Source organism: Antechinus flavipes, chromosome 2 (genome assembly GCF_016432865.1).
Source record: "Antechinus flavipes isolate AdamAnt ecotype Samford, QLD, Australia chromosome 2, AdamAnt_v2, whole genome shotgun sequence".
NCBI lineage: Eukaryota > Metazoa > Chordata > Mammalia > Dasyuromorphia > Dasyuridae > Antechinus > Antechinus flavipes.
Window position 1 is genome coordinate 38,594,253 of NC_067399.1, and position 27,856 is coordinate 38,622,108.

Consider the following 27,856-nt stretch of genomic DNA (forward strand, 5'->3'; position numbering starts at 1 on the left):
TACAATATTTCAGAGTCCGATTCTTTTTGTACAACAAAATAAAGGTTTGGTCATGTATACTTACTTTGTATTTAATTTATACCTTAATATATTTAACATCTACTGGGCATCCTGCCCTCTAGGGGAGAGGGTGGGGGGGAAGGAGGGGAAAAATTGGAACAAAAGGTTTGGCAATTGTCAATACTGTAAAATTACCCATGCATATAACTTGTAAACAAAAAGCTATTAAAAAAAGAGAGAGAGATGGTACTGTGCATAAGTCCTATCGTACTTTTTTGCAATATTGTATAAATGTACATATATTATAATCTGGTATTGCCTCTGGCAATCATCTTTCTCTGGCAAGTATGTTAGATATTCATTGTATCATAGGAAAAGCAATAATTAGCCCACATGTCTAACATAGATTGGATTACCTGCCATCTAGGGGAGAAGGTGGGGTGAAGGGAGGGGAAAAATTTAGAATACAAGATTTTGTATAGGTGAATGTTGAAAATTATCCATGTATATGTTCAGAAAATAAATGCTTTATTTAAAGAAAAAAAAGAATAGCAATAATTAGATATTAACAGATGCAAAAAATTTATTTTAAGTTTTTCTATCACTTAAAAGTTTTTCTACATTCCTTGCATTTTTAGGATTCCTCTTCAATATGAATTCCCTTATGTAAATTAATGTTTTCCTTACATTTGAAGGTTTTTTCACATTCATTACATTTATAGTTTCACATCAGTATGAGTTTTCTTATGTCTATTCATATGTCCCTTATAGCTGAAGGCTTTTCCACATTCATTACATTTATAGAGTTTCTCTCCAGTATGAATTGTCTTATGTGAATTAAGACCTCCCTTATAATTGAAGGCTTTTCCACATTCATTACATTTATAGGGTTTCTGCCCAGTATGAAGTCTCTCATGTACAAACATGTCTTCTTTATACCTGAAGGCTTTTCCACATTCATTACATTTATAAGGCTTCTCTCCAGTATGAATTTTTTTATGCCTTTTTAGGTGAAAATTCCGGATGAAGGCTTTTCCTTCATTCATTACATTTATAAGGTTTCTGCCCAGAATGAATTGCCTCATGTAGCTTAAGGCTTCTCCTACAACTGAAAGCTTTCCCACATTTGTTACATTTATAGGGTTTCATGCCAGTATGCATTATCTTATGTGAATTAAGATCTCCTTTCTTCCAGAAGGCTTTCCCACATTCATTACATTTATAGAGTTTCTCTTTAGTAGGAATTCTCTTATGTTGACAAACATATCTCCTCTGACCAAAAATTTTCCTACCTGTATTACACTGTTTTACAGGCTTTTCTTCCAGATTTTCCTGATGAACAGCAAGGTGTGAAGCCTTACCACATTCATCAAATTTATGAGATTTCACTTGAGCATGAACTCCTTCATGTGCAGTAAGGCAGGAACTGATGTAGAAGGTTTTCTCATATTCATTAATTCTATGAGATTCTCCTTGAGAACACACTCTATGGTAATTAAACTTTGAGTGGTAAATGTAAAACTTCTTGTGTTTATTAAACTTACAAAGGTTCTTCACCATGGAAATTCTGTTAAATTAAGTTTTGCTGTGCTTAACTATTAGCTTCATGGACTGTCTTTCTGGGTCATTTATCTGTCTTTCTAATCCAGTGTCATAATTCCAAGCCTCTCCCAATTTAGAATCCCGGAACTCATCCCTGATGAGTCTCTCTTTGGTTGGCTCTCTAGTAGGTATACATTCTTTTGGAGTTGACTCTTTGGTTTCACATTCTCTTTTTTCAACAGGGGAATCTGAAAGGAACACAAAAAATTATCAGCACCCACTGATCAATGTTGTGGGGAAAAGAAAAGCATTTTATGCTAAATTCTAGATTCAGTCACCTCCATTAGGAAGAAGGGTGACTGGTATGGACAAGGTAGAAGAAACATGATCAAGAGGGAGATGAAGCCCAAAAACAGGTGAGGAGAAAGTAACAGAACTGACCAAGACTTCAAAAAAGTTTAAATTTTTAGAGAGAAAAACAAGAAAAAGCATAGATGATTACATTTGAAGTTGATCTCTGGTAACACTGAAGAAGAGACAGTGACTGAAGCTGTGACTTTATGGAAAAATTGCTTGGACCAAAGTAGTTGCCACTTTCTATGAAAGTTAGAGTTTGAAAGTTGCCTAGAACATTGAATAGCAAGATGTCACTGGCATACTGCACAGAGCACTGAACCTCCAGGAAAGAAAACTCATTCTCCGGCCTTCAATTTGGTTTCAGACACTTTCTAGCTTAAAGACCATGGTCAAGTCATTTGATTCTGTTGACACCTCAGTTTCCCCATCAGTCACTTGAGCTGGAGAAGGAAGTAGTAGACCATTCCAGGATTTCCACCAAGAAAACCCGAAGCAGGGTCACAAAGTGTTGGACAGGACTAAAGGCCTCAATAGAAAAGGAGCATTGAGAGGTGAAGTGAATTGTCCAATGTCACACTTGGTATGTGTTAGGGGGAGGCCCTGAACCCAGGTCTGCGAACTAGGAAGCTGGTGCTCTTTATATTTGGTAACAGTTCAGACCCCTAGAGCCCGCTTTCATGTCCTATGTTCCCATATTCTAGGAAAATCCCTCAATTTGTTGAGATAGAAAGCCAAAGTGTGAGAAGGACTTGTGATACTTATGAGGTCACCATGGCAAGTTAAGGTCTTCTGTCTTTCCCCAGGCCTTATTCTAAAATGGGAAGGATACAAACACCACACATCCCAAACACTGGTAAAACACTCCTAAATCTGCTCCTAGTATATTAGGCATAGTTATTATAAAGTCAGTAATGAATTAAAGACAGTTTCCCATGAATCAGTGAAATGGCTGATAGCACCAATTCAAGGTGGGAAAGGGAAAGGAGGAAGAGGATGGAAGGTGTAGATGGCATAGTTATAGGATCTGTCCCTGAAAAGAATGAGACCAACTGGAAGGAAGATAAAACAGGCAACAAGATATGGCCATGGTTTGAGGTTTTTTTTTTTTTTAATTAGAGGGCAGACTTAATTAAACCTGAAAAATTTTTTCCCTTTATGTCTCAGAAAGGATTAATCAAAGAGAAAAAATAATCTAATAATTTAAGAAGAGAAAATAGTCATGGAAATAAAGGAAAGGACCTAACATATGGATAGAAGGCTAAGCATCATCAAGAAGAATTACAGCTTTTTCTGAGACTAGAGAGAAATATAAGGGCAGATTTACTAGAACAACATTTCTTGACATGAAAGGTGAGCTTACAGGAGGATTGCAAGATGGACAATCACAGCTCCTCTCAGGCCTATGGACCTTGAAAGAGAGCTCTAGGCCCAACATTTCCAAGGTAACTCACTCTCATGACTCAGCCAAGCTCCTGCTAGCAGTGAGTCCTGTTCCTACCTAGATTTCTGGGTCGGGGGTTTTCAGCTGCATCTGACCCTTTGTAAGCCCCTCTGAGGGATTTCTTGGCAGAGATTCATATCTCAGAGGAGTTTGCTATTTCCTTCTCCACATCATGTCACAGATGAGACCACAGGGTTAAGGGACCTGTCCAGGGTCTCACTGCTGGGAAGTGTCTGAGGTCAGACTGGAACCCAGAACCCTGAGACTCCTCCTTCAGTCTAGGGCTGGCACTCAGGGACTGCACCCCCTACCCTCCTGGTTATTACTCACCCTCAGAAATGCATCTGGGCTCTTCTTCCCTTGAAAGCCAGGGGTCTTCATGTCTCTCCAGCCGAGAAATCACAGTTGGTTTAGTTATTGGAAGCTCTGATCAAGGAGAAATAAGTGGGAAATGCTGAGAACACAGAGACACCTCAGAACTCAGTCCTGGTCTCTCTCTAAGGAAAAGGTTCATGTCTGGAAATGCCAGGGGAGAAGCAGCAATGATCCCTGAAGGACGTTTCCCTCAGCAAACATGAGGGAAGGGACAGAGCCTTTGGTGCAGACACAGGACAGATGGGGTCACTTTCACCCATTCCTAGTCTGCTGGGAGAAGTCTTTCCTTCTCTACCCTGGGGCTCTATGGAGAACCTGAAGCCTGGCTGAGCAGAGAGTGTGAAAGGAGAGTCTGCAGGGCTGCAGAATGAAGTGTTGATTTTCAGCTGTACAAAGAAGGACATTTTGTCTGGGAAAAGGAAGAACTGCTCACAAACTGCCCAAAGGTCTGAGGGCATCTCTGTGTGAAAGGTATTTGTGTGACTCTCCCTCCCTGTCCAGCAAACTCAAATTCAGCCAAGCTCCTCAGCCCCCACAGCCATTGACAGATGGAATTCTCTGACCTTGCAGTGGCTCACACGTGATGCTCTCCCTGCCATCTCTGCAGATCACCATGGGATGCTCCCCCAACTCTGCCCTGACCTGCTCTTTGCCTTTCAACTCTTGTAACCCTAGTTTCCTTTACAGCTTAGGGAACGGACAGCCATCTCTGGAATGAGACCTTTGCTTATCCCCCCTAGTTGCTACTGCCATCACTTGGAAAAGACTTGTTTTATACTGATATTTGTATTGACACACTTGGGATCTATCTGGATTCTAAAAACTCCATGAGGGCAGGGCCTGTCTAATTTCTACCTTTCTCCTCTTAGTGACTACCACAGTTCCTAGTAATCACTTGGAGAAAAATAAATACTGAAGAAATGACTAAAAAAAAAATTAGCTTACCAAGAGAGACAAAGTTCTCATAGTTCTCCAGCATCACATCCCTGTACATGTCCTTCTGGCCAGGATCCAAATACCTCCATTCCTCCTGGGTGAATTCCACAGCAACATCTTGGAATGTCAGTAATTTCTGAAAGATGACAAAATCTTACCTTCAGAGATGAAAGAGACTTCAGAAGCCATCTACTAAGGTGGGGTAGGGAGGAAAGGAGGGAATCATTTGGATCTCAATATGTAGTCAAAGAATGAAATAAATTTTATTTGTTTAATTTCCCTTTTCTTTTCAAATAATAGCTTTTTATTTTTCAAAATGCATGCAAAGAAATTTTTCAACATTCACCCTTGCAACACTTTATGTTCCAAATTTTCTTCCTCCCTTTTCTCTCCCCCTCTTCTGGACAGCAAATAATCCAATATAGGTTAAAAATGTGAAATTCTGAGGGCAGCTAGGTGGCATAGATAGAGCACCAGCCTTGAAGTCAGGAACACCTGAATTCAAATCTGGTGTCACATATTTAATATTTCCTAGCTGTGTGACCCTAGGCAAGTCACTTAACCTCAATTGCCTAAGCAAAAAAAAAAAAAAAAGTGAAATTCTTCCAAATATATTTCTATCTTTATCAAGAAAAATAAGATCATAAAGGGGGAAAAAGGAGAAAGAAAAAAAAAGACCAAGCAAGTAACCACAAAACAGTGAAAATATTATGCTTTGATTCATATTCAATCTCCATAGTCTTCACTGCATGGGAATGGTTCCCTTTAGCACAAGACTATTGGAACTGCCTTGAATCACCTCACTATTGAAAAGATCCAAGTCAATCACAGTTGATCATCACATAATCTTTTGTTGCTGTCTACAATGCTCATTTGGTTCTACTCATTTCACTTAGCATCAGTTTATGTAAGGCTTTGCAGGCTTTTCTGAAATCGGCCTGATTATCATTTCACATTGAACAACAAGATTCCATTACACTCCTAGCACACCTCATTCAGTCATTCATTTTCTAGTTCTTTGTCACTACAAAAAGGGCAGCTACAAACATTTCTGCACATGTGGTTTATTTACCACTTTATTATGATTTCTTGGCATACAGACGCAGTAGAGATACTGCTGGATCAAATGTACTCAATTTTACAGCCTTTGGGCACAATTACAACTTGCTCTTTGGAATGGTTGGATCAGTTCACAACTTTACCAACAATGTTCCAGGTTTCTCAAATCCATTCCAACATTTATCATTAATTTTCTGACATCTTTGCCAATCTGAGTGGTATGAAATAATACTTCAGAGTTGTTTTAATTTGCATTTCTCTAATCATATATGATTTAGAGCATTTTTTTCATATGACTAGAATTGGCTTTAAATTTTTTCTCTGAAAATTGCCTGTTCATGTCCTTTGACCATTTATTAATTGGGAAATGGCTTGTATTCTTATATATTTGAGAAATGAGGCCTTTATCAGAAACATTAGATGTAAAATATTTTCCTCACTTTACTGCTTTCCCTCGAATCTTGGCTGTAGTAGTCTTGTTTATACAAAATCATGCACTCTGCATTTTATAATCTTCTCTAGTTTGTCTTTGGCCATAAATTCCTTTTTTCTCCACAGATCTGAGTTAGATTATCCCTTGTTCTCCTAAATCATTTATAGTATCATCCTTTATGTCCAAATCATGAACCCATTTCAGCCTTATTTTGGTACAGAGCGTTCAGTATTGGTCAATGTCTAATTTCTTGGACTCTATACTGGGTCTCCATTATAGTGCCAAAGACCATTAACATATATCCATAGGATTTTTAGGATCAGAGCATCACTGAGCAGGCCTATTTCCAATGCTGTATCTATTAAATGATCTTGCATGATTTTGATGTATGCAACCCTTGTTATAAAAGGAGTTAGAATATATCATTCCACTGAATGAAAACTGGGGATACAATAAGTACAGTGGGCTCTTATGTCTCCCATAGTTTTCAGTTAACTGTGACATAGGAAAGATGTGCCCCTTTGTTAAATAATGATAGTGTAAGTCTACTTGTTTTCTACAAATACCCAAATTGAAAATTTCTTTAATTTATAAAAAGATGATTCACAAAGATTTTGTAACAACAGGAGAAGAAGCATATAGATCACCAGACAATGATGCTCTCACAGTCACATTTTTAAAAAAAACCCGAAAGGCATAAATATATTCTCATGCTCATGGCATTCTCTCTTTATACTTACCAAGCCTTAAAAACCCTTACAGCTTTGTCATTTCCTTAACAAACAACCTCCATATAAACTTGGTCTAAGACACCTGTTTTTTCCATCTTTGTCATATTTAATGCAATTTCCACCACCCCATTTTGAGGGTGAAGTGTGGCAGCTCCAATTGCCTGATAGTGAAACATAACATTTAACAATTTTCAAAAATCTTTTAAATTTTTCTTCTGTTGTTGGCCTCCAATTTTCATCCAAAAAAATGCCCCTGTTATAACTGCTTAGTTGTGTATTTTATCAAACTTCCTTTAAACTGGTTTTGTTTAGTATGCTTTTTTTTTTTTACTTAAAAATGATATTGCTCATAACTATCATCCTGTTTTGTAAGATTGTATAAATGAGCATATATTATAATCTCAGTATTGCCTCTGGCAATCATCTTCTGACAACTAAGTCAGATATTCCTTGCATCAGATGAAAAGCAATAATTAGTCCATATGTTCAACATGTATTAGATTACTTGCCATCTAGGGGAAAGAGGAGGAAGGAAGGAAGGAAGAGAAAGATTTTGTATGAGTGAATGTTTAAAATTATTCATGTATATATTTTAATTAAATATATTTTAATATAGTATTTTTAAATTAATTTTTTGTTTTTATTAATTAATTTTATTTTTTTAATTAAAAGAAAGAAAGAAAATCAATAATTAGATATCAACAAATGCAAAAAAAATTGAGGAAATTACTTGAGAGAAACAGGATGACTAAAAACTTCAATTGCAGTATTCATAGGGAATTCATACAAACCTATGAAGGCAAAAAGATATTCAAAGGAGAAAGGCTAGAGGGAATGAATATAATTCACACAAGAGGAAATACAATCAGTAAGTAAACACTTTAAAAATGTTTGCAACCACTAATTAGGAAAAGAATAATGTAAAAGAAAAAGTGATAAGAGTCTTTATTATATACTCCTCAAGGAATCAAAAAGAAATAAAATTGAGGAAACACAGGAAGTAGGTACACACATGTGCTTCTGGTAGTAAACAAAAGTTTTAGAGAGAAATTTGACAAGTCCTTTTGATGCGGGAAAGATTCCTTTCTAGATTCCCACCCTCTCCTAGTTAATAATGTAAATTGCCCTTTAACTCACAAATCCTGGTCCCTTTGAATTCCAATAGAAGATCTGACCTGTTCCCAGCCTCACCCGGATATGAGCCAACTTTTGCTCTTAGCACAGTCGGTTCTATTCTTTTCTGGATTGGCATTTTATGTCCCTGCCAACAAAGGGTTTTTTCCTGCGCTCCAACCCTGGCCAGATTGCAGCTTCAAGAAAGACCTTTGGAATGATGGCTGGGAAATAAAATTTCAGGTCAAGGCAAATTAAATTCTTTAGAAGATGGCTTTTCATTTCTTTTCTCCCCTCATTCCTTGACTGCAGCAAGAAATGAGTTAATGGGAGAAACTGAAGCCATTTAAGAATTCGGTGAATACCTTTAGGAAAGAAGTCTGTCTTTGCTGTGTGCTTTTCTATGTTCTCTAGACTTGTTCCCTGTTTTCCCTCCCCCATTCTTTGAGATGCTGAGGGACTAAGATGGGATAGTTTACCTTCCTACTTAGATGGTGTGTTTTCTAGAGGTATGGGGTAATTTGTAACTGAGTTATGCCTTAAAATTTGTCATCTCTGTTGGGCAATAAGTTATATGAAGTTTGGTTCAGTTACTTGTGAACTTCAAGATCTGTGTAATGTTAAATTTAAAACTGTCTACTTAAATAAGAAAGATAGCTGTATAAGCTGTAAACCCTTTACTGTGATTCTTGAGAACTAGATTCATCTGAAGTCCTTGATTAATGATAACTGATGTAGAAGATAAAATCCTTTGGGACTGCAGCTAATATTTGCTGGGAGTTTTGAGTTCAGGTGTGACTGCATAGACCAGAAGTAAAACTGCCTTAAGTAGCTATTGTAATTTGTGGCCACACTATGGTTGCTGCTAAGCTTTTTACTTCCTGGGGCTAGAGTTTCTTTATCTAAAGGTTTACTTCGCCCAAGTACTTGGGGCCACTCCCACCTTGCCTTTTGAGAAAGCTGGGAATCTCATCGCCCTGAATAGGGTTAGGCCTAGAACCTTTTACACTGTGTTGATGGAAGGCAGGGCTAGGTCCCTGACTTGCTGCTCAAGGAGCCCAGGGCTATAGAATATGCATACTGTCTAGTGTTAAGAGAGGAGCTATTGAAAGGAGAACACACGCACTCCTACCACATTTCTCCTTTGCTACCTTGCCCTCAATGTTGGTGGCCCTCTTAGGAGGTTTCCACTGAGGCAAACCCACCATGTCATGCTTCTATAACGGGGGCGGCTCAAATGCCCGGGCTAATTTGAGCTCGCTGGGAGACTCCTGCAGTCTTGGGGGGATTTGTCGCTCATAGGACGCTGTGAGGACGAAATCTTGTTGTTTTTTTTTGGCAAACGGTCCTCTGGGAGGGCCCTTTGTGACACCTTCTAGAGACGTCTAGGAAGGTTACGTTATAGAATGTGAAAGTTTTCGGGTTTTGCCATGAATTAGTTTTCTTAATTCTGGACAAGGTAAAAGACTTTTTTTCTTTCCTTATCTTGCAGTGGACACCCAAAGCCCTCGGGTTGGGCTTGGGTTGTTATTGGGAGCTCTAAGCTCTGGCACAATTCTTTAGGAATTGCTGCGGATTGACAAAAGGCCTTCTTTTGTTGGCTCTATCTCTAAGAGATACGAGGGAGGCTGCAAGGATTTGGAAGAATAAAAGTTTTTACCTATCCACACCCCATCCCTATGGAGATTTTAAGCTGTCTCTTATTGCAGAGACAAACACTGGGCTTGAGAAAAATGCCTCATTCTCAACACCTGAACTCTGAATAGATTAGCTGAATCCCCAATCTCTCAGGACAAATCCATCCTTTAAAGTGCTTTTTTTCTTTCTAATCCTGGGACTGATCAACACTTACGCCCTCAGGCAAAAGCGACAAGCCAAAACGCACCCAGCACGATTGTCTCTTTAAAAGCTGAAAGACTTAACCTAGTGAAACCTAGGACCCACCCACCATCTCCAAACCTCAATGTTTCTTCCACTCTGCTGCTAACAGCTGTTGGTTTCCCTTTAAGTCTAACCTGAGACACTGGGCTCTTTTCTTCTCAGGGCAACTTCTGCCTCCTGACAAATCTCTCCCAGACTTAGGCCCTGGAAACTGTCCGAGGAGACCCTAGTCTCTGTCCTGAGTTCGAGCAGGAGGAACAACGGAGAAACTGCGCCACACCACAGGGGCTGAATTGGCCCCCGGCGTCCTGCTCCCCGGTAGGGAATTGGGGTCTGGCCTTGTTTCCCTTTTTATCCCAGGACAGTCCCAACACCTCGGGCCCGTAAGCTGGGTTGGCAGTGCTGAGATACTTTGCATTCCCTCTGACCCCTTCCACCCCTCCCCCATAAGAGTGGGGAAAGTGGGGGGAAGGCTTAGGATCTTTGCTTATTGAGGAACCAACTCTTTTTAAAGAAAGGCAGCACAGTTAAAAGATTTCTAAGAGCTTAAATTGCATTCTTAGCTTGATTACATATATAGTCCTCCAGTTTCCCTGGACTTCTTAGTCCACACCCTGGACCGACACCAGGAGAAATTGGCTTTCCTGGAAATTAGTGAAAGGGCTAAACCCAAGGCTACTTAACACTTTTTATTATAAACAAATAATCTTTTGCTCCCAGCATTTTCTCCTACTAATCCTTGCTAGATGGGCCATCAGCATTTTTACAGGCAGCCCACAGAAGAGATCTGATACATCTCCTGCTGTCCTCATCTCCACCCTGGACGACACCCCGGTTTTAACCTGCTCCCGAGATCTGGGCTTCAACCTTTGGATTCTCAAGTGCCCTTCAGCCTGGAGAACATGGGACAACTGACCGGGATACACACCCCTTAGATGCCCTGCTGCCATCCCCAAACCCCACACCTCATGCCTCACCTCCTGGCATGAACCCCAAATCTCTACGACCCTTGCTAGCTCGAAGCAGTTAAGAGGAGATCGGGGCCCCTTTTCCCACATGCCTTTGGAGGTGACTGCTTGAGGGGGGGTTGAAGAGGGGACCCCTGAACTTGGAAAATCCTGGAAGGAGAAAATCTTCAATTCTGTCTTAATAAGAGACTTTGCCCCATGTCTTTTTCCTTAAATGAATTTAAGTTCTAACTGCTTGAGGGGGGAATGATGCGGGAAAGATTCCTTTCTAGATTCCTACCCTCTCCTAGTTAATAATGTAAATTGCCCTTTAACTCACAAATCTTGGTCCCTTTGAATTCCAATAGAAGATCTGACCTGTTCCCAGCCCCACCCAGATCTGAGCCAACTTTGGGGCTACACCCCAAAGCCCCTGGAGCTAAGTCTCCTATTATAAAAAGGCCATGCTGGGAACCCCTCTTGGCAGAGATTCCAAACATGGCTACCATGTGAGGACCCTCTGTCCACTGGACCCTCTGTCCAGTGCCCTCCTTATCTCTACCTTCGCCTATACTTTAACTTTGCTTATCTAATAATAAACCTCTTTTATCAATCTAGCTCTCTGGGCCAATAAATGCTTTTAATGGGAACTCGCGCCGCTACTAGACCCCCTTGCGCCGAATCTGTACCCCAAACCTGCCACTAGACCTTAACCCTAATTTCATTTAGGTACCCCAAAGTTAGACCTCAACACTTTGATCTTCCATGGTCCAGGAATTCAAAAATAAGGAGCAACTGTTAGGCCACAGTCTCTTTGAACTGTTCTACCTCCATTTCCCTGTACTAGTTTCCCTTGTCTCAGTTTCCTTAATTCTTCCCCTTAGTTGTAAGACCCCCTCTGGTCCATTAAGGCTGAGGACCATTTGCTTTTAGGTTATTAGACTTCCTGACTCTTTCTGTTCTCAAGAATTTACATTATCCCTCTAAAATATTTCAAGAGATAAGACTATCCCTGATACCTCACTGACATCTTTACTCAGACATCCTGACTCTGGCTTTTATTAAGAATTTATGGCCTCCCCACATCCTGACAGAAGTTTTCCCGCTTTTTTTCCTTCCTTTGTTTGTAAAAGGTATTTAAGAAGATGGGAGTCTCCCATTCATCGCTGGATTCTTTGAGATGACAGTCTCGCCCTGCCCTGGGACCAACATGGATCCAATGGTCCCAATATATCTCTCCATTTAATAAACTATTGAATTAGTCTTTAATCTGACTGGATAATTTGAGATGAGAGTCCTGTCCAGTCAATTATGCTCACCAATTAATAAAATATTAAAAACTCTCTAATCTCTCTCCTGCCTCAGTTTCTCTGGCATTACACAACCAATCTCTATCTGATCACTGTGCTTTGCAAGGGACACCAAAATAGTGTTTAGTTCTAGTAGCTACTTCCCCAGTGTTTAGTTCTAGTAGCTACTTCCCCACAATCTCTTTTCCCTTATTTATATAACAGAAGAGCATCTTTGTTTTTTTTCCTAGGGTGTACTTACAAGAAAAAAAAGAAAAGAAAAATAAATAAAAGGCAAATGATTTTCAAGGCTTCCAAGAATTAGAAAAACATTGAGATGATTCTAGTGAGATTTAAAGCATGGTCCTTTGAGAGAATACATTGAGTAAATTTGATTGTTGAAGTCTGAGATAGAAGAGAAAGAGGAAATAAAGGAAGAGTGTGATAGAGCTCTGAACTCATTTATGAATGGTCAAAAGGATTAGTTCTCAGGTTCAGGAGTTCAAGGAAGCTGAGGCAAGGGACAAAGATGAAAGCCCAAGGTACAACATCAAAAGGTTTGTGGATTAGTTCTCAGAGGAGGCAAAGCTACTCCTACTTTCTTCCCACTAGACTAAAATGTCCTTGAGGGCAGGGATTGTTTTGTGCCTCTTTTTGTATCCCCAATGCTTAGCACAATGTCTGGCATACAGTAGATTATTTCAAAATATTTACTGATTTTAAAGATGTAGTAGAGGAAGTGATACACTGTCAGGAAAAAGAACGCAATCCTTCAAGTTCTCTAGAGTACTATCCAAAGTTCTCTCATAAGAATTCAAGGTTTTCTGCAGGCTAACACCATCTCTTTTATAAGATTGCCAGATAAAGGCAGCCAATAAGTAGTTGATAGAGAAACAGACTGAGTTATAAAGATTCCAGTTCAAGACCCTTGCAAGGCACATCATGTACCCTTGGTATACTATTTAATCTCTTAGTACTCAAGGAATCTCAAGGCAAGAATCTATAGAGCAATCCTGATTTTCACAGCTAGATGAATTCATCTTATATGGATAAAACTAGATCTAGTTCATTAAAAAAAAAAATCTTTGCCACTCTTCCCAAAAGCCTTTCATTCCAGCCAGTCTTCTAGGAAGTTCCTTTAAGGGAAGGGCACATTCACATTGGGTAGGGATGGTCCATTCATGTTTCTTTTCGCTTTATCTTGAGAGAAACAATTCACCTGGACCCCTACTTTATTCCAATCAATATTAATCAATTTGATACACTCATATCAGTTTGGTATGTAAGGTACCAGCGCAGTGAGCTACAGATTCTCTATTGCTTGACTATAGTAACTTGTTTAACTACAAGACTGTAACTGCAGTTCTCCTTGTTTTGTCTTGTCATCATGACCAAGTCTAGTGTGACAAGGATTGCAACTACATGAAAAGTTCCCCAAAATATTTTTGAATATCTGAACCATTCACTTGTCCAATAGCAGCACATGACCACCTTAGGACCACTTAGATCATTAACTGGGATAGCTTGTTGACCATTTCCTGCTGCCCAAATTAAGAAGACCGTCCATCTTATATGGAGATACTCCTTTCTTCACCCAATCTGTGATCCTGCTGACACATGTCTTACTTTAGCTTATGTATCACATGTCAACCAATAGAATTATTTTGTGTTTAGAATAGCTGTTCTAAATAAATGGACATCTAGGCCTACAAAAATAGAGTCCTGGAAAAGGAGGCATCTCAGACCACGAGTAAAAGCTGAGATTCCCTTCATTATAGGGAACCATGGACACTTTAAAAATAAAATGCCATTGGTTTTAACTTTTTAAACATAGATCAATGTTCTTTTTTCTTTTGTTATTCTTTCATTTTGTTAAGATCAGGAAGATTTAGCAGTAGAATTGCTCGTTCCTCATTTTCAGCCAGCTAGCTACAAAAACTTCCTCTTGGTTAAAAAAAATCAAAATAAATTTCTGTTATTTACTGCTTTTAGACAACTAAACTAAAAATTAGGGCACCAAGCAAGCCCTAAGTGGGATTCTGATTGGCAGTAAATCCCAATGTGTTCCCAGAAAAAGAAAACTTCTTTTGAAATTAGAAATCAAGTGAAGGTAAGAGAAATTCAATGGTGTTACTGCAGTTTAAATCAATTATGTAGGAAAATTGGAAACACAGTAATGACATCAATTGGTTTGTGAAAATAAGTTAAAATTGTATAATAAGGATAGAATAAGTTTGGAAATGAATTATGGAAGAAAGAATTGAAGAAAGTGGACAACAGATGGATACAGAAATAAATTAAGAGGATGCTCAGATAAGACAAGATCATATTAAATTGAGCATAAGGCACTGAATTCAGAGAATGGGCACCTCCCCTCCAATGACCCCAGGGACACATTCCCATCAAAACACCGCGAGGACCAGAGGGTCTCCGAAGCCCCCTCCATCTCCACTCCATTTACGCCTGGGCCCTTAGCTGGACACTCGCCAACCTCTGCCCTCCATCCCCAGAGCCCGCTGATCCCGCCTCGGGAGATCTGAGCCTCCTGAGCGGATCGCCCCCACCCTGGGCCTCCCGCCGCAGCCCCGCCCACCGGCCGCCCCAGGCAGGCGCCTTTAATCTGCCAGCGGCCACGGGAGGGCGCTCTAAAGTACATACAAGTGGGCCCCTCCCTGCGTGTGCCTCCTAATTAATATTTCACAATTACATGAGGGACGGGGCGGACCGGCACTGTGCGGCCTTCTGCCGTGGAAGGGACCTTTCACGGGCTGAGACACAAATGTCTCTCTGAGCCCAGAGCTCTCGGCCTCCAGCTCTGAGAGGGTCCCAGGGTTCTCCCCGCCTCCTCCTGCTCGGCCCCGGGTGCAGCCTTCCCGTGAGCCACAGGGGGGCAGCACGTTAGGGAGGAGGAGTTTTCCGGTGGGCGTGTCGGAGCCAGCCCGAGGCTGAGGGAGCTCCTCCTGTGCTCCCTGCATCTGGTCAGGAGCCAGCGCAGGGAGGACCTCCCCGGGGTGACTGGGATGCACCGACCCTCCTCGGGACAAGGGACTAACAACGTCTGTGCACAGCACGTACCGCACGGGGGCCCCCTCCCCGGTCCCGGCCGAGCATAACTTGCTCCCTTCGTGCTTGGAGCCTTCCCCCCTGCTTCCCCCGGGAATCACACACCGAGATGTGGATGCTCTGCCCAGTGCCCTCCTTATCTCTACCTTCGCCTATACTTTAACTTTGCTTATCTAATAATAAACCTCTTTTATCAATCTAGCTCTCTGGGCCAATAAATGCTTTTAATGGGAACTCGCGCCGCTACTAGACCCCCTTGCGCCGAATCTGTACCCCAAACCTGCCACTAGACCTTAACCCTAATTTCATTTAGGTACCCCAAAGTTAGACCTCAACACTTTGATCTTCCATGGTCCAGGAATTCAAAAATAAGGAGCAACTGTTAGGCCACAGTCTCTTTGAACTGTTCTACCTCCATTTCCCTGTACTAGTTTCCCTTGTCTCAGTTTCCTTAATTCTTCCCCTTAGTTGTAAGACCCCCTCTGGTCCATTAAGGCTGAGGACCATTTGCTTTTAGGTTATTAGACTTCCTGACTCTTTCTGTTCTCAAGAATTTACATTATCTCTCTAAAATATTTCAAGAGATAAGACTATCCCTGATACCTCACTGACATCTTTACTCAGACATCCTGACTCTGGCTTTTATTAAGAATTTATGGCCTCCCCACATCCTGACAGAAGTTTTCCCGCTTTTTTTCCTTCCTTTGTTTGTAAAAGGTATTTAAGAAGATGGGAGTCTCCCATTCATCGCTGTATTCTTTGAGATGACAGTCTCGCTCTGCCCTGGGACCTACATGGATCCAACGGTCCCAATATATCTCTCCATTTAATAAACTATTGAATTAGTCTTTAATCTGACTGGATAATTTGAGATGAGAGTCCTGTCCAGTCAATTATGTGTCCTAACCAGCAGGACCTCGTCATTTGTGGGGTGTCGAGGAGGACAAGACCTGTAAGAGAAACGGGCGAGAAAGAGGAGGGAGACAATATTGCGGTGGAAAAGAGTCTCATTTATTGAAAGAAAAGGATCTTAATTATATGTGGTTTGACTGCCTGCGTTTTCTGGGTGGTGGGTTGCAATGTAAAGAGAAGAATGTCAGACCACAGGTGTGGCTGACATCCTGGGGCATACTCGTTATCTAGTTCCTGGGCGGATATGGCCAATTTCCTGGGACATACGTTATCTTGTCTCAGGAATTTAGGACGTATTGTTTGTTCACAATAAGGTTTAGCTAACCGTATCAGAGTTTACGCACAGGTAGTCAAGTTCTTCTTGGCTCTTTGTTTCCTGTCTCCAACAATTATGCTCTCCAATTAATAAAATATTAAAAACTCTCTAATCTCTCTCCTGCCTCAGTTTCTCTGGCATTACACAACCAATCTCTATCTGATCACTGTGCTTTGCAAGGGACACCAAAATAGTGTTTAGTTCTAGTAGCTACTTCCCCAGTGTTTAGTTCTAGTAGCTACTTCCCCACAATCTCTTTTCCCTTATTTATATAACAGAAGAGCATCTTTGTTTTTTCTCCTAGGGTGTACTTAGAAGAAAAAAAAGAAAAGAAAAATAAATAAAAGGCAAATGATTTTCAAGGCTTCCAAGAATTAGAAAAACATTGAGATGATTCTAGTGAGACTTAAAGCATGGTCCTTTGAGAGAATACATTGAGTAAACTTGATTGTTGAAGTCTGAGATAGAAGAGAAAGAGGAAATAAAGGAGGAGTGTGATCGAACTCTGAACTCATTTATGAATGGTCAAAAGGATTAGTTCTCAGGTTCAGGAGTTCAAGGAAGCTGAGGCAAGGGACAAAGATGAAAGCCCAAGGTACAACATCAAAAGGTTTGTGGATTAGTTCTCAGAGGAGGCAAAGCTACTCCTACTTTCTTCCCACTAGACTAAAAGGTCCTTGAGGGCAGGGATTGTTTTGTGCCTCTTTTTGTATCCCCAATGTTTAGCACAATGTCTGGCATACAGTAGATTATTTCAAAATATTTACTGATTTTAAAGATGTAGTAGAGGAAGTGATACACTGTCAGGAAAGAGAACTCAATCCTTCAAGTTCTCTAGAGTACTATCCAAAGTTCTCTCATAAGAATTCAAGGTTTTCTGCAGGCTAACACCATCTCTTTTATAAGATTGCCAGATAAAGGCAGCCAATAAGTAGTTGATAGAGAAACAGACTGAGTTATAAAGATTCCAGTTCAAGACCCTTGCAAGGCACATCATGTACCCTTGGTATACTATTTAACCTCTCAGTACTCAAGGAATCTTAAGGCAAGAATCTATAGAGCAATCCTGATTTTCACAGCTAGATGAATTCATCTTATATGGATAAAACTAGATCTAGTTCATTAAAAAAAAAAATCTTTGCCACTCTTCCCAAAAGCCTTTCATTCCAGCCAGTCTTCTAGGAAGTTCCTTTAAGGGAAGGGCACATTCACATTGGGTAGGGATGGTCCATTCATGTTTCTTTTCGCTTTATCTTGAGAGAAACAATTCACCTGGACCCCTACTTTATTCCAATCAATATTAATCAATTTGATACACTCATATCAGTTTGGTATGTAAGGTACCAGCGCAGTGAGCTACAGATTCTCTATTGCTTGACTATAGTAACTTGTTTAACTACAAGACTGTAACTGCAGTTCTCCTTGTTTTGTCTTGTCACTATGATCAAGTCTAGTGTGACAAGGATTGCAACTACATGAAAAGTTCCCCAAAATATTTTTGAATATCCGAACCATTCACTTGTCCAATAGCAGCACATGACCATTTTAGGACCACTTAGATCATTAACTGGGATAGCTTGTTGACCATTTCCTGCTGCCCAAATTAAGAAGACCGTCCATCTTATATGGAGATACTCCTTTCTTCTCCCAACTTGTGATCCTGCTGACACATGTCTTACTTTAGCTTATAGAATTATTTTGTGTTTAGAATAGCTGTTCTAAATAAATGGACATCTAGGCCTACAAAAATAGAGTCCTGGAAAAGGAGGCATCTCAGACCACGAGTAAAAGCTGAGACTCCCTTCATTATAGGGAACCATGGACACTTTAAAAATAAAATGCCATTGGTTTTAACTTTTTAAACATAGATCAATGTTCTTTTTTCTTTTGTTATTCTTTCATTTTGTTAAGATCAGGAAGATTTAGCAGTAGAATTGCTCGTTCCTCATTTTCAGCCAGCTAGCTACAAAAACTTCCTCTTGGTTAAAAAAAAATCAAAACAAATTTCTGTTATTTACTGCTTTTAAACAACTAAACTAAAAATTAGGGCACCGAGCAAGCCCTAAGTGGGATTCTGATTGGCAGTAAATCCCAATGTGTTCCCAGAAAAAGAAAACTTCTTTTGAAATTAGAAATCAAGTGAAGGCAAGAGAAATTCAATGGTGTTACTGCAGTTTAAATCAATTACATAGGAAAATTGGAAACACAGTAATGACATCAATTGGTTTGTGAAAATAAGTTAAAATTGTATAATAAGGATAGAATAAGTTTGGAAATGAATTATGGAAGAAAGAATTGAAGAAAGTGGACAACAGATGGAATCAGAAATAAATTAAGAGGATGCTCAGATAAGACAAGATCATATTAAATTGAGCATAAGGCTTATAAAGGTATAAAACACTGAATTCAGAAAATGGGCACCTCCCCTCCAATGACCCCAGGGACAGCTTCCCATCAAAAGACCGCGAGGACCAGAGGGTCTCCGAAGCCCCCTCCATCTCCACTCCATTTACGCCTGGGCCCTTAGCTGGACACTCGCCAACCTCTGCCCTCCATCCCCAGAGCCCGCTGATCCCGCCTCGGGAGATCTGAGCCTCCTGAGCGGATCGCCCCCACCCTGGGCCTCCCGCCGCAGCCCCGCCCACCGGCCGCCCCAGGCAGGCGCCTTTAATCTGGCAGCGGCCACGGGAGGGCGCTCTAAAGTACATACAAGTGGGCCCCTCCCTGCGTGTGCCTCCTAATTAATAGTTCACAATTACATGAGGGACGGGGCGGACCGGCACTGTGCGGCCTTCTGCCGTGGAAGGGACCTTTCACGGGCTGAGACACAAAGGTCTCTCTGAGCCCAGAGCTCTCGGCCTCCAGCTCTGAGAGGGTCCCAGGGTTCTCCCCGCCTCCTCCTGCTCGGCCCGGGTGCAGCCTTCCCGTGAGCCACAGGGGGGCAGCACGTTAGGGAGGAGGAGTTTTCCGGTGGGCGTGTCAGAGCCAGCCCGAGGCTGAGGGAGCCCCTCCTGTGCTCCCTGCATCTGGTCAGGAGCCAGCGCAGGGAGGACCTCCCCGGGGTGACTGGGATGCACCGACCCTCCTCGGGACAAGGGACTAACAACGTCTGTGCACAGCACGTACCGCACGGGGGCCCCCTCCCCGGTCCCGGCCGAGCATAACTTGCTCCCTTCGTGCTTGGAGCCTTCCCCCCTGCTTCCCCCGGGGAATCACACACCGAGATGTGGATGCTCTGCCCCAAACGTGGCCGTTCCTTGGAACTGATCTCTAGAAAACCAGGCTCTGACCCAGGCCGTTCAGGCTTAAGTCCAAATCATTCCGGCTCTTAGGGCGTGGCCAGTGATAAATCCCAGCCCGATTCTCCCTCGGTCACTGCCGGGTTGGGAAGGCTCCGAGTTTCCACCGCAATTGCTTCTGTTCTTATCAGAAACCCCAAAGCTCTTCCTCTCTCAAACTGGAGGTGACAGCGCCGCATCTCAGGCTGGGAAGACAAGCTGCTCACAGACTTGATCCCACTGTTGATTATCAGGGAGTCTTTGACTGCCCTATTCCTGACTGAGCCAATCAGGGCTCTGGGAGCCCTGGGAGATGAGACACCGGACCCCGAGGGCCTTTCCCGCCTGAGCTGCCCAGCTTTCCAGCTCTGCTGCAGAGGGCACCACTCCAGGGCTGGCCACTTTGTTGGAAAATTAAAAAAAAAAAAAAACAAAACTACTTTACATTTTCATGATCCCTTTTATCTCTTGGTGGGTTAAGGATTTTCCTTCAAACATACATCTGAAAAAAGTCTCCTAAATTTTTAAAATAATGTGACTTTTGATCTTTAGAATATAAATTCATTTGGAGCATATTTATCTATGGAGGTCTGAGTGTTGGCAAATTGCCTTCTAGGTTTCTCAGCAATTCTTGTGAAAAAAAAAAGTTATTTCTCCACTAAACTGTATTTTGAGTTTGGTATGTTTTCGAGTGCTATATTTGATTGTTCTGCATTCCCATCATTTAAAGCCTTCCTCAGACTAATTATCAGATACTTTTAGGGATTGTGATTTGAAACAGGGTAGCCCACAATCACCATCACTACTCAATACTGTATTAGAAATGTTAGCTTAAAGTAATTACAATAAGTAATGAGGAAACAAAATTATCACTCTTTGCAGATGAAACGTTTGTATACTTAGAGAATCCTAGAGAATTAAAAAACTACTACAAAGAATGGACAACTTTAGCAAAGTTGCAGAATACAAAAAATGTGGTAATATTACCTTTTCCCCATTCTTGTCTCCCACGTTGTCCTTGAGAGTCTGGAAGTTTAGATTTACCCAGTGAACTATGAAATGTTTTGATTCAATTCTATAATGTAACCTTAAGGCAATTTGACTGACTTCATTTACCATAAACATCCAATTTTTCTAATTGTGTAAATCTTTATTTCTGTGAAGTATACTTTGTTGTCACAAGTTACACAAACAGTAAGTCTTGAAGAACTTCATAGGTAAATTCCTAAAGGCTTTCGGCATTTAATGATTATTTTGAATGAACTTTCTTTTTTCAGAGCGGGATCCTGATACTCTTTTTTTAAATTTGTAAAGAAGAATTGGTGATTTTTGTGAATTTATTTGATATCCTGTTACTTGACTGAAGTTATGAATATCTTCATTTTCCATGCGGATTCTCTGCAGTTTTCTAGAGAAATTAGCACATTGTTTATAAATAGGAATAATGTGTTTCTTCTTTGCCAATGTATTCATAAATTTTCTTTCTTGTCTTATTCCTATAGTTAGCATTTATAGAACTAAGTCAAACAGTAGTGTGGAGAGAAGAATATCTTTACTTTATCTTCCTATATACAGGGAAAGTTTTCTGCTCTTTTGCTAAAACACATAAAACAAGCCATATCTTTAGATAAGTACTTTTGATTACATTAAAGAGAGGCTTTTCTTTAAATTCTTTGTACTTTCTAGATTTTGTAAATATAAGTACAGCCTATTATCAAAAATGTTTATTAATGGTTCTTACTGTTTTTATTAATTATATAATTATCTTGAAGGTAATGAATAGGCAGAACTCAATGCTCCAAATATTTCTGATAAAAGCTTGGTATCTCAAATATATAGGAAATATGAAGAAATATATCAGACCAAGAAGCAGTCCATAACATATAAGTGAGGATAAAAGATGAAAATTTAAATTTTTTTCCAACTATATGTAAAGGCAATGTTAAATATTCATTAAAATTTCTTTTTGAGTACCAAATTCCCTCCCTCCCTCCTCATTGAGAAGGAAAATAATTTGATATAGGTTATATATGTGTAGTCACACAAACCTAGTAGTCATGATGAACATTTATCTTATGGGAAAACACTGATGATCAACAGCCACATAAAAAAAAATGTTCCACAGTGCTAATAGCAGAAATTCAAATGAAAACACATTTCAGTTTTGCTCCATATCTAACAAACCGGCAAAGATGATTTTTAAATGCCAATATTAAAAAAATGTTAATGTTAAAGGGTCTAAGAGAAGGCAATAACATTAACATGCTACTGACAAAGCTGCAGATTTTTCTAGCTATTCTGGAAAGTGAATTAGAAATTGAGAGGATGCCCATCAATTAGAGATTGGTTGAACATGTTGTGGTACATGATTGTACCACATGACAATGGAAGACTATTGGGCTTTGAGAAATGATGAGCAAGATGATTTCAGAAAAACCTGGAAAACTTACATGAATTGTGAAAAGTGAAGTGAGCAGAACCAGAAGACTGCACACAGTAACAACAGCACAGTATGATGATCGATGGTGAATGACTTTATTCTTAGCAATACAATGTTGATGAAAAACGCTAACTCCATAGAAAGAATGGTATATGAATACAGACCCAAAATACTATTTTTCACTTGCTTTCACTCTTTTTCCTTTCCTCTTCTTTTTTTCCTTGTATGAGTTTTCTTCCACACAATGACTAATAGCAAAATGCTTTATATGACTGAACACATATCACATGTGTGTGTTTATGTGTATAGATGTATCTCTATTTCAGATTGCTTAGTATTATCTTGAGGAAGGACGGCAAGGAGGGAGGTGTAAAATGTGAAATTCAAAATTTAAAAACCGATGACTGTTAAAAATTATTTTCGCATATAACTGGGAAAAAATAAAATTAAATTAAAAGAAAAAAGAAAAAAAGAAATGCCATTAAGACAGAACCAAGAAGACTTGAACAAAGCATAGAAAATGTCCTGATGGAGAAGGGGATGATTCCAAAATCATAAACACAGTGACTGGAAGACTGATGGTGCTCTGCAAAGAAACAGAAAGTCTAGAAGAATGGCTGGTAGTGGTGGGGGGAGTTGTGGGGAAAAGTAAGTTTTATTTTGGATATGTTTCATTTGGGACATGTCTAGCAGATGGACTATGATGCAAGAGTGATATTCAGGAGAAAAGTTAGGCTGGGCAAAGTTTGTTGCTTTCTCCTTATTCCTACCTTGACATGTCTATATTCTTACCTTTCTTTTGAAGATCATGGTTCTCCAAAATCATTCCTTCTTTAGGGTTTTTGGTTTTTTTTTTTTTTGAGATTCTGACTTTTCCCAAGTCTTGTCTTCCTAGAAAGATGGAAGAATTAACTTAGAATACATTTTTACTTCCCAGGGCTGACCTACTATTAGTACCAATGTCAATACCAGCAGAGCAAGAGTTCAGACTGTGCCTGTGCAGATTTTACCAAAAGTGCTGGGATATGCAATGTCAGCTTCAGAAGTCTCACATTCAAACCTAAACACCATCACATACAAATGCCCACTTTTCAAGTACTGAATAGGATAGGACAATTATCATAACTGAAGACAACACAACAATAATAAATACTAAATACAAATCCTTTAGTGTCTAAAAGAACTGATTATCTAAGGAAGAGATCAGTAAACAAAAACTCTAGTTATATTGAGATATGTATTATATACATTCACATACATATAACAGACAAATACATTTGAGAGACAGAAAAAAGAGAAAAGTAAAAGAGAAAAGAGTAATAAAAATGAGAAAAGAAAAAGATACTGAAAAAGAAAAGTAAAAAAGGTAGAAAAAAAAAAAAACACGGAGAAAAGTAAAAAGTCCTATCTTGGTAGGATCTGTCATTTACTAGCCCTATGTGCCTGGCCAAGTCATATTGCATTTCCAGACCTATGAAATAAGAGGGCTGGACTTGAAGAACACTATGTTCCTTCCCCAGGCAGGTAGATGGTGCAGTACATTAGAGCATGAGGACTAGAGGCAGGAAGATATGAGTTCAAATCCAGCCCCAGATAATTAATAGCTAGATGGCTCAAGTAAGTCACTCAACCCTTTTTGCCTCAGCTTCCTCATCTATGAGCTGGAAAGGACTCCAGCACCTTTGCTAGGAAAGACTTATAAAGAGCTTGATACAAGTGACACAACTCCACAACAAAGGTCCTCTCCAGATCTCAAAGTTAAGTATTCTAGGATCATAAGAGATCAGTAGGGATATAGGTACCTGTAATGGGCTGAGGCTTGAGTTGATGCACTGAGGTCCCAAGCACATGAGGCTAAATAGTAATTGGACCATACTCTATTAATATATAAGCTTGGAGAAAGAATGGCCCCCGCCCACTCTTTGTGCAAGTCCTGATGTGTTGTATAGGAAATGACGATTTTGGTGGGTGGAGGCAGGGGAGTGGAAAAGAAAGGGGAAGGAGAGACTTTTGGGATTGCTATTGCAATGGTTTGCTCAGCTCGAATTGCTCTCTGTTAGCTGGCTTCCTGTCGCAGCTGCCCATATTGCTATCACAATCTTTATTCACCTCTTCACTTTAATAAATATTGAAGATTTTTCCCTTAACCTGAATTCCTGACTCCGGCTGATTTTAAATACGCGGTCATTACAGGTACCCACACACATATATCCATTTTTTCAAATTTATCATCATTTCATTGGTTGGCAATAATCCCTTTCCAGGTGCAGATCATCATTTCTCTGTGACCTGGGACAAAACCTCAGAATTTTTTTTTTTTTCATCAAAACCTCAAGACCTGTTGCTGATCTGATTCTGAACTTAGCCAGGACAGGCCTTGAAGGATGACAGCTGGAGATTATCCCCAGAAGGCTCTCCAATGTATAGACTTTTCTATTATCAATTTGTATAGATATATATACATAAAGTTCTCTTTCCTCCTTGTAGATGGACAGACATAGTCGGCTGAATCTTGCCAGGCTGCCAAATCTCTTTGATTTAGAGGACTGAGAATAAGCTGTATCTAAGTTTAGAAAGGATCATGACCTGGCTAGCTTTTTACGTTCAGAATGATAATGCAGAAAGAATAAAGTATGGCCCTGGACAAGTCACTCTACCTATCTGCCTCAGTTTCTCCAACTGTAACTTGAGGATAATCATACCTCCTAGCTATTGCCCTTTAGTTTATCTGAAAAATGGACATAACAATGGAACCTACTTCTCCTGGTTGTTGTGAAGATTAAATGAGATAATATTCTAAAAAGTACTTAGCAAGGTGCCTGGCCCATAGTAAGCACTCTACAAGCATTTATTTTCTTTCCTCTTAACTCATCTGAAAAATGGGGAGATGAATAATAGTAATAGCCCTCTCAGGGCTGTTGTGAGAATTAAGTGAGATAACCATGTTGAATGCTTTATAAAACATTTAAGGTGTTTTTTCAAAAAAATTATTTAAAACTAAACACAATATTAAAAAATTAAATAAATGGGGAGTGACAAAAAACAGAAAAATATTTGTCGTGTGCCCAGAAGACATCAGGGAGGATTCAAAATATGTAACACTAAATGTTCGTTTCAAGAAAGCATATATGACAACAGAAGACATATTCATGAATGTCTACATTTTCTTTGCTTCCTCGTTTATTCTTTTGTTCCCTGCAGAGCCCTTTTGACTTTGTTCTTTTTTTCCCTTTCATCCTATCCACTTCCCCCCAAACAGCTACAATAGCAGACATATTTATGTATGCATATTCAAACACATAAGCATACACATATCTCTCTATCTCACATACACCTACATACATACATAAACACATAAGCCCATCTGCTCCTCTTCCCACAAACTATCTCTATATACACACATACACTTACACGTAAATACACATATATAAACTATCCACACCCAACTCACACACATTTATACATAGATGCCTAGCTGTACCCCTCACATACATATTTATATGTGTTTATACACAATTTCATAAACTACAAGCATACATACACATATTTACATCAAAACACACACAACACACATCTACATGCACATGTTGAGGCAAAAGATATCCCAACAATATTAGGGTCCCCAAGATCATGTCCCGGGTATGGGGAAAAAAATCGTAAACTCAGTCTTTAAATTAAGGAGCAAAAATTTATTATAATTATAACGCCAACGGAAGCTGGCTTAAGTTCCAAGGGAATTTAGCAAAGAGCCAGAAGCAAGAAGACATTTGTATAGGAAAGAAGTCACTGATATGCTAATTTTATGGCTTAGAGGTACAACTGAGGAATGGTAGGGATGGGGTAGTTCCCAAGAATTAATTGAAACCCCTGGGCTTATAGACCAACAGATGTTTCTCCTACAGCCAGCACAGTTTGGGACACTGGCGAGACCCGTTAGCCCTAGTTTCTCAGGAATTGCTAATTTCTTACACCTCATCTCTCACATACGCTCACTTATTTACACAGACATACACAGGCATCTAAAACTATACCAGCAGGGCTGACCCATAATGTACATTTCTCTCCTGATGCAATCACAGTTTCAAGTCCTCCTTTGAGAAACCTCAATAATAATAATAAAATCTAATAAACTCTACCCCGATCCTTGTTACAATGTTGCTGAAAGTCTCTACTTCCCTGGACCTGCTCATTCAGTTCCTGGTGCGGGGCTATTCCTTACCCTCCCCACCCAGGGATCCCTCGCCCCTCTCGCCTTCCCCTTTATCCTACGCCCATTAATCTACACATCTGGACCGTAAATCTAAAACCCACCTTTTAAATCTTTACAAAGGGTCAGCTAGTACCATTCATGCTCACAAAAACGGGTCAAAGTAAACCTTTGAAACCACATCCTCCTGACTCCAAATCCCCCCGGCCCTCCTCGACTTTTTTATCCATGGCTTACCTCAATAAGGTGCCACAGCTATCTCCCCCAGTGCACGGACCCTAGAGGCCAGGCTCTCTACTTGCTTTTTCCACAGGCCTTAATCAATGTTATTGTCTAGTTATCACATCTTCCTTGCTAGAACTCAGTGCTTAATGCAGGCTGCAGCTAGTCTTCAGATGCGTAGTTCGCCCCTTTTAACAGCTGAAGAAAAAAGTGGGGCTCAAAGTTGTAGCTCGGGTCACGCAGCCAGAATTAGAACCCAGGACCCCTGGGTCCTCCCGCCCACACTCAACTACAAGGACGGTAACATTCCTCAATTTCTACCTAAGCGGAAAATAATGGAAGGGGACATCTCCCCAACTGCGCTTGCTCAGAGGTAGCCTGGCCCTTGCTGGCATCCGTGGTACCCGAGAGTCCTTTCCTTCTGGGAAATGTAGTCTCGGGGATGGTGCTCAAGCGCATGGGTGACTTCAATTCACTGGGGCTTAAATTGACTTTGATTAAGCACCCGAGATGGTGGCGTTAGGGGCTAAGCTAGATGGTCCCTGCCCCAAAGGAGCGGGGAGAGCGAGGTAGGGCCAGACACTGAGAAGTGACTTTAAAACATTTGGGAAATAAATACCCAGTTCATCCGCAGAAATCTCTAGATACTCCGTGTCCAGGCTCTAGCGCTCAGTCCTGCAAAGAGTGATGTCATAGGGTGCGCTCCTCCTAGACAGCCCTACTCCTAGCTTTTATCTGCAAAGTGCATTGCAGGAGTAATCTAGGTTAGGTCCAGAGTTGGAGGGGAGCTTAGAGGCCAGCCTCTGCCTCTTACATGTGAGGAAACCGAGGCAGTGTGTCTGTATATGTGTGGGAGACTTGTCCATCGCTGCCCAGGGATAGCAACCATCAGAATCTTTAAAACTCAGAAGGAGTGTCTGCAGACTGGGAAAAAGGTGGAGTCCGATGTAAACAACATTCAATCATTAGGCACTGATTATATAGCTGGTAACAGAAATATTGTTAATATCAAATGTAATATTACTTATTACCTACCATTCTTCTTAATAATCCTAATAATGCAAGAATTCTAGTAACGTCCTCACATTCCTACTCTTTAAGTTGCCTGGTCAGAAGTCAGGAAGTCTTATTTTCCTGTGTTCAAATCTGGCCTGAAACATTTTATAGCTATATGATCCTGCACAAGTCATTGCACCCTGTTTGCCTCAGTTTTCTCATCTGTAGAATGAGCTGTAGAAGGAAATAGACACTCCAGTTTCTTTGCTAAAATTAAACATTTTATCTCCCTCACTGCCCCTAGGATTGGAGGGCTGG

General features: G+C 40.4%; 1 protein-coding gene across 1 annotated transcript; it reads right to left on the reverse strand.

The window, feature by feature from the left end:
* Positions 1-583: 583 nt before the first annotated feature.
* On the reverse strand, positions 584-26,909 carry LOC127547590 (zinc finger protein 69 homolog). The gene is made up of 5 exons (XM_051974500.1): positions 26,558-26,909; positions 22,906-23,004; positions 4,661-4,787; positions 3,671-3,766; positions 584-1,790 (listed from the first exon to the last, which is right to left on the reverse strand). Exons 2-5 carry the CDS (start codon positions 22,921-22,923, stop codon positions 1,576-1,578), a joined length of 456 nt encoding a protein of 151 aa, XP_051830460.1. The 5' UTR covers positions 22,924-23,004; positions 26,558-26,909; the 3' UTR covers positions 584-1,575.
* Positions 26,910-27,856: the final 947 nt, after the last annotated feature.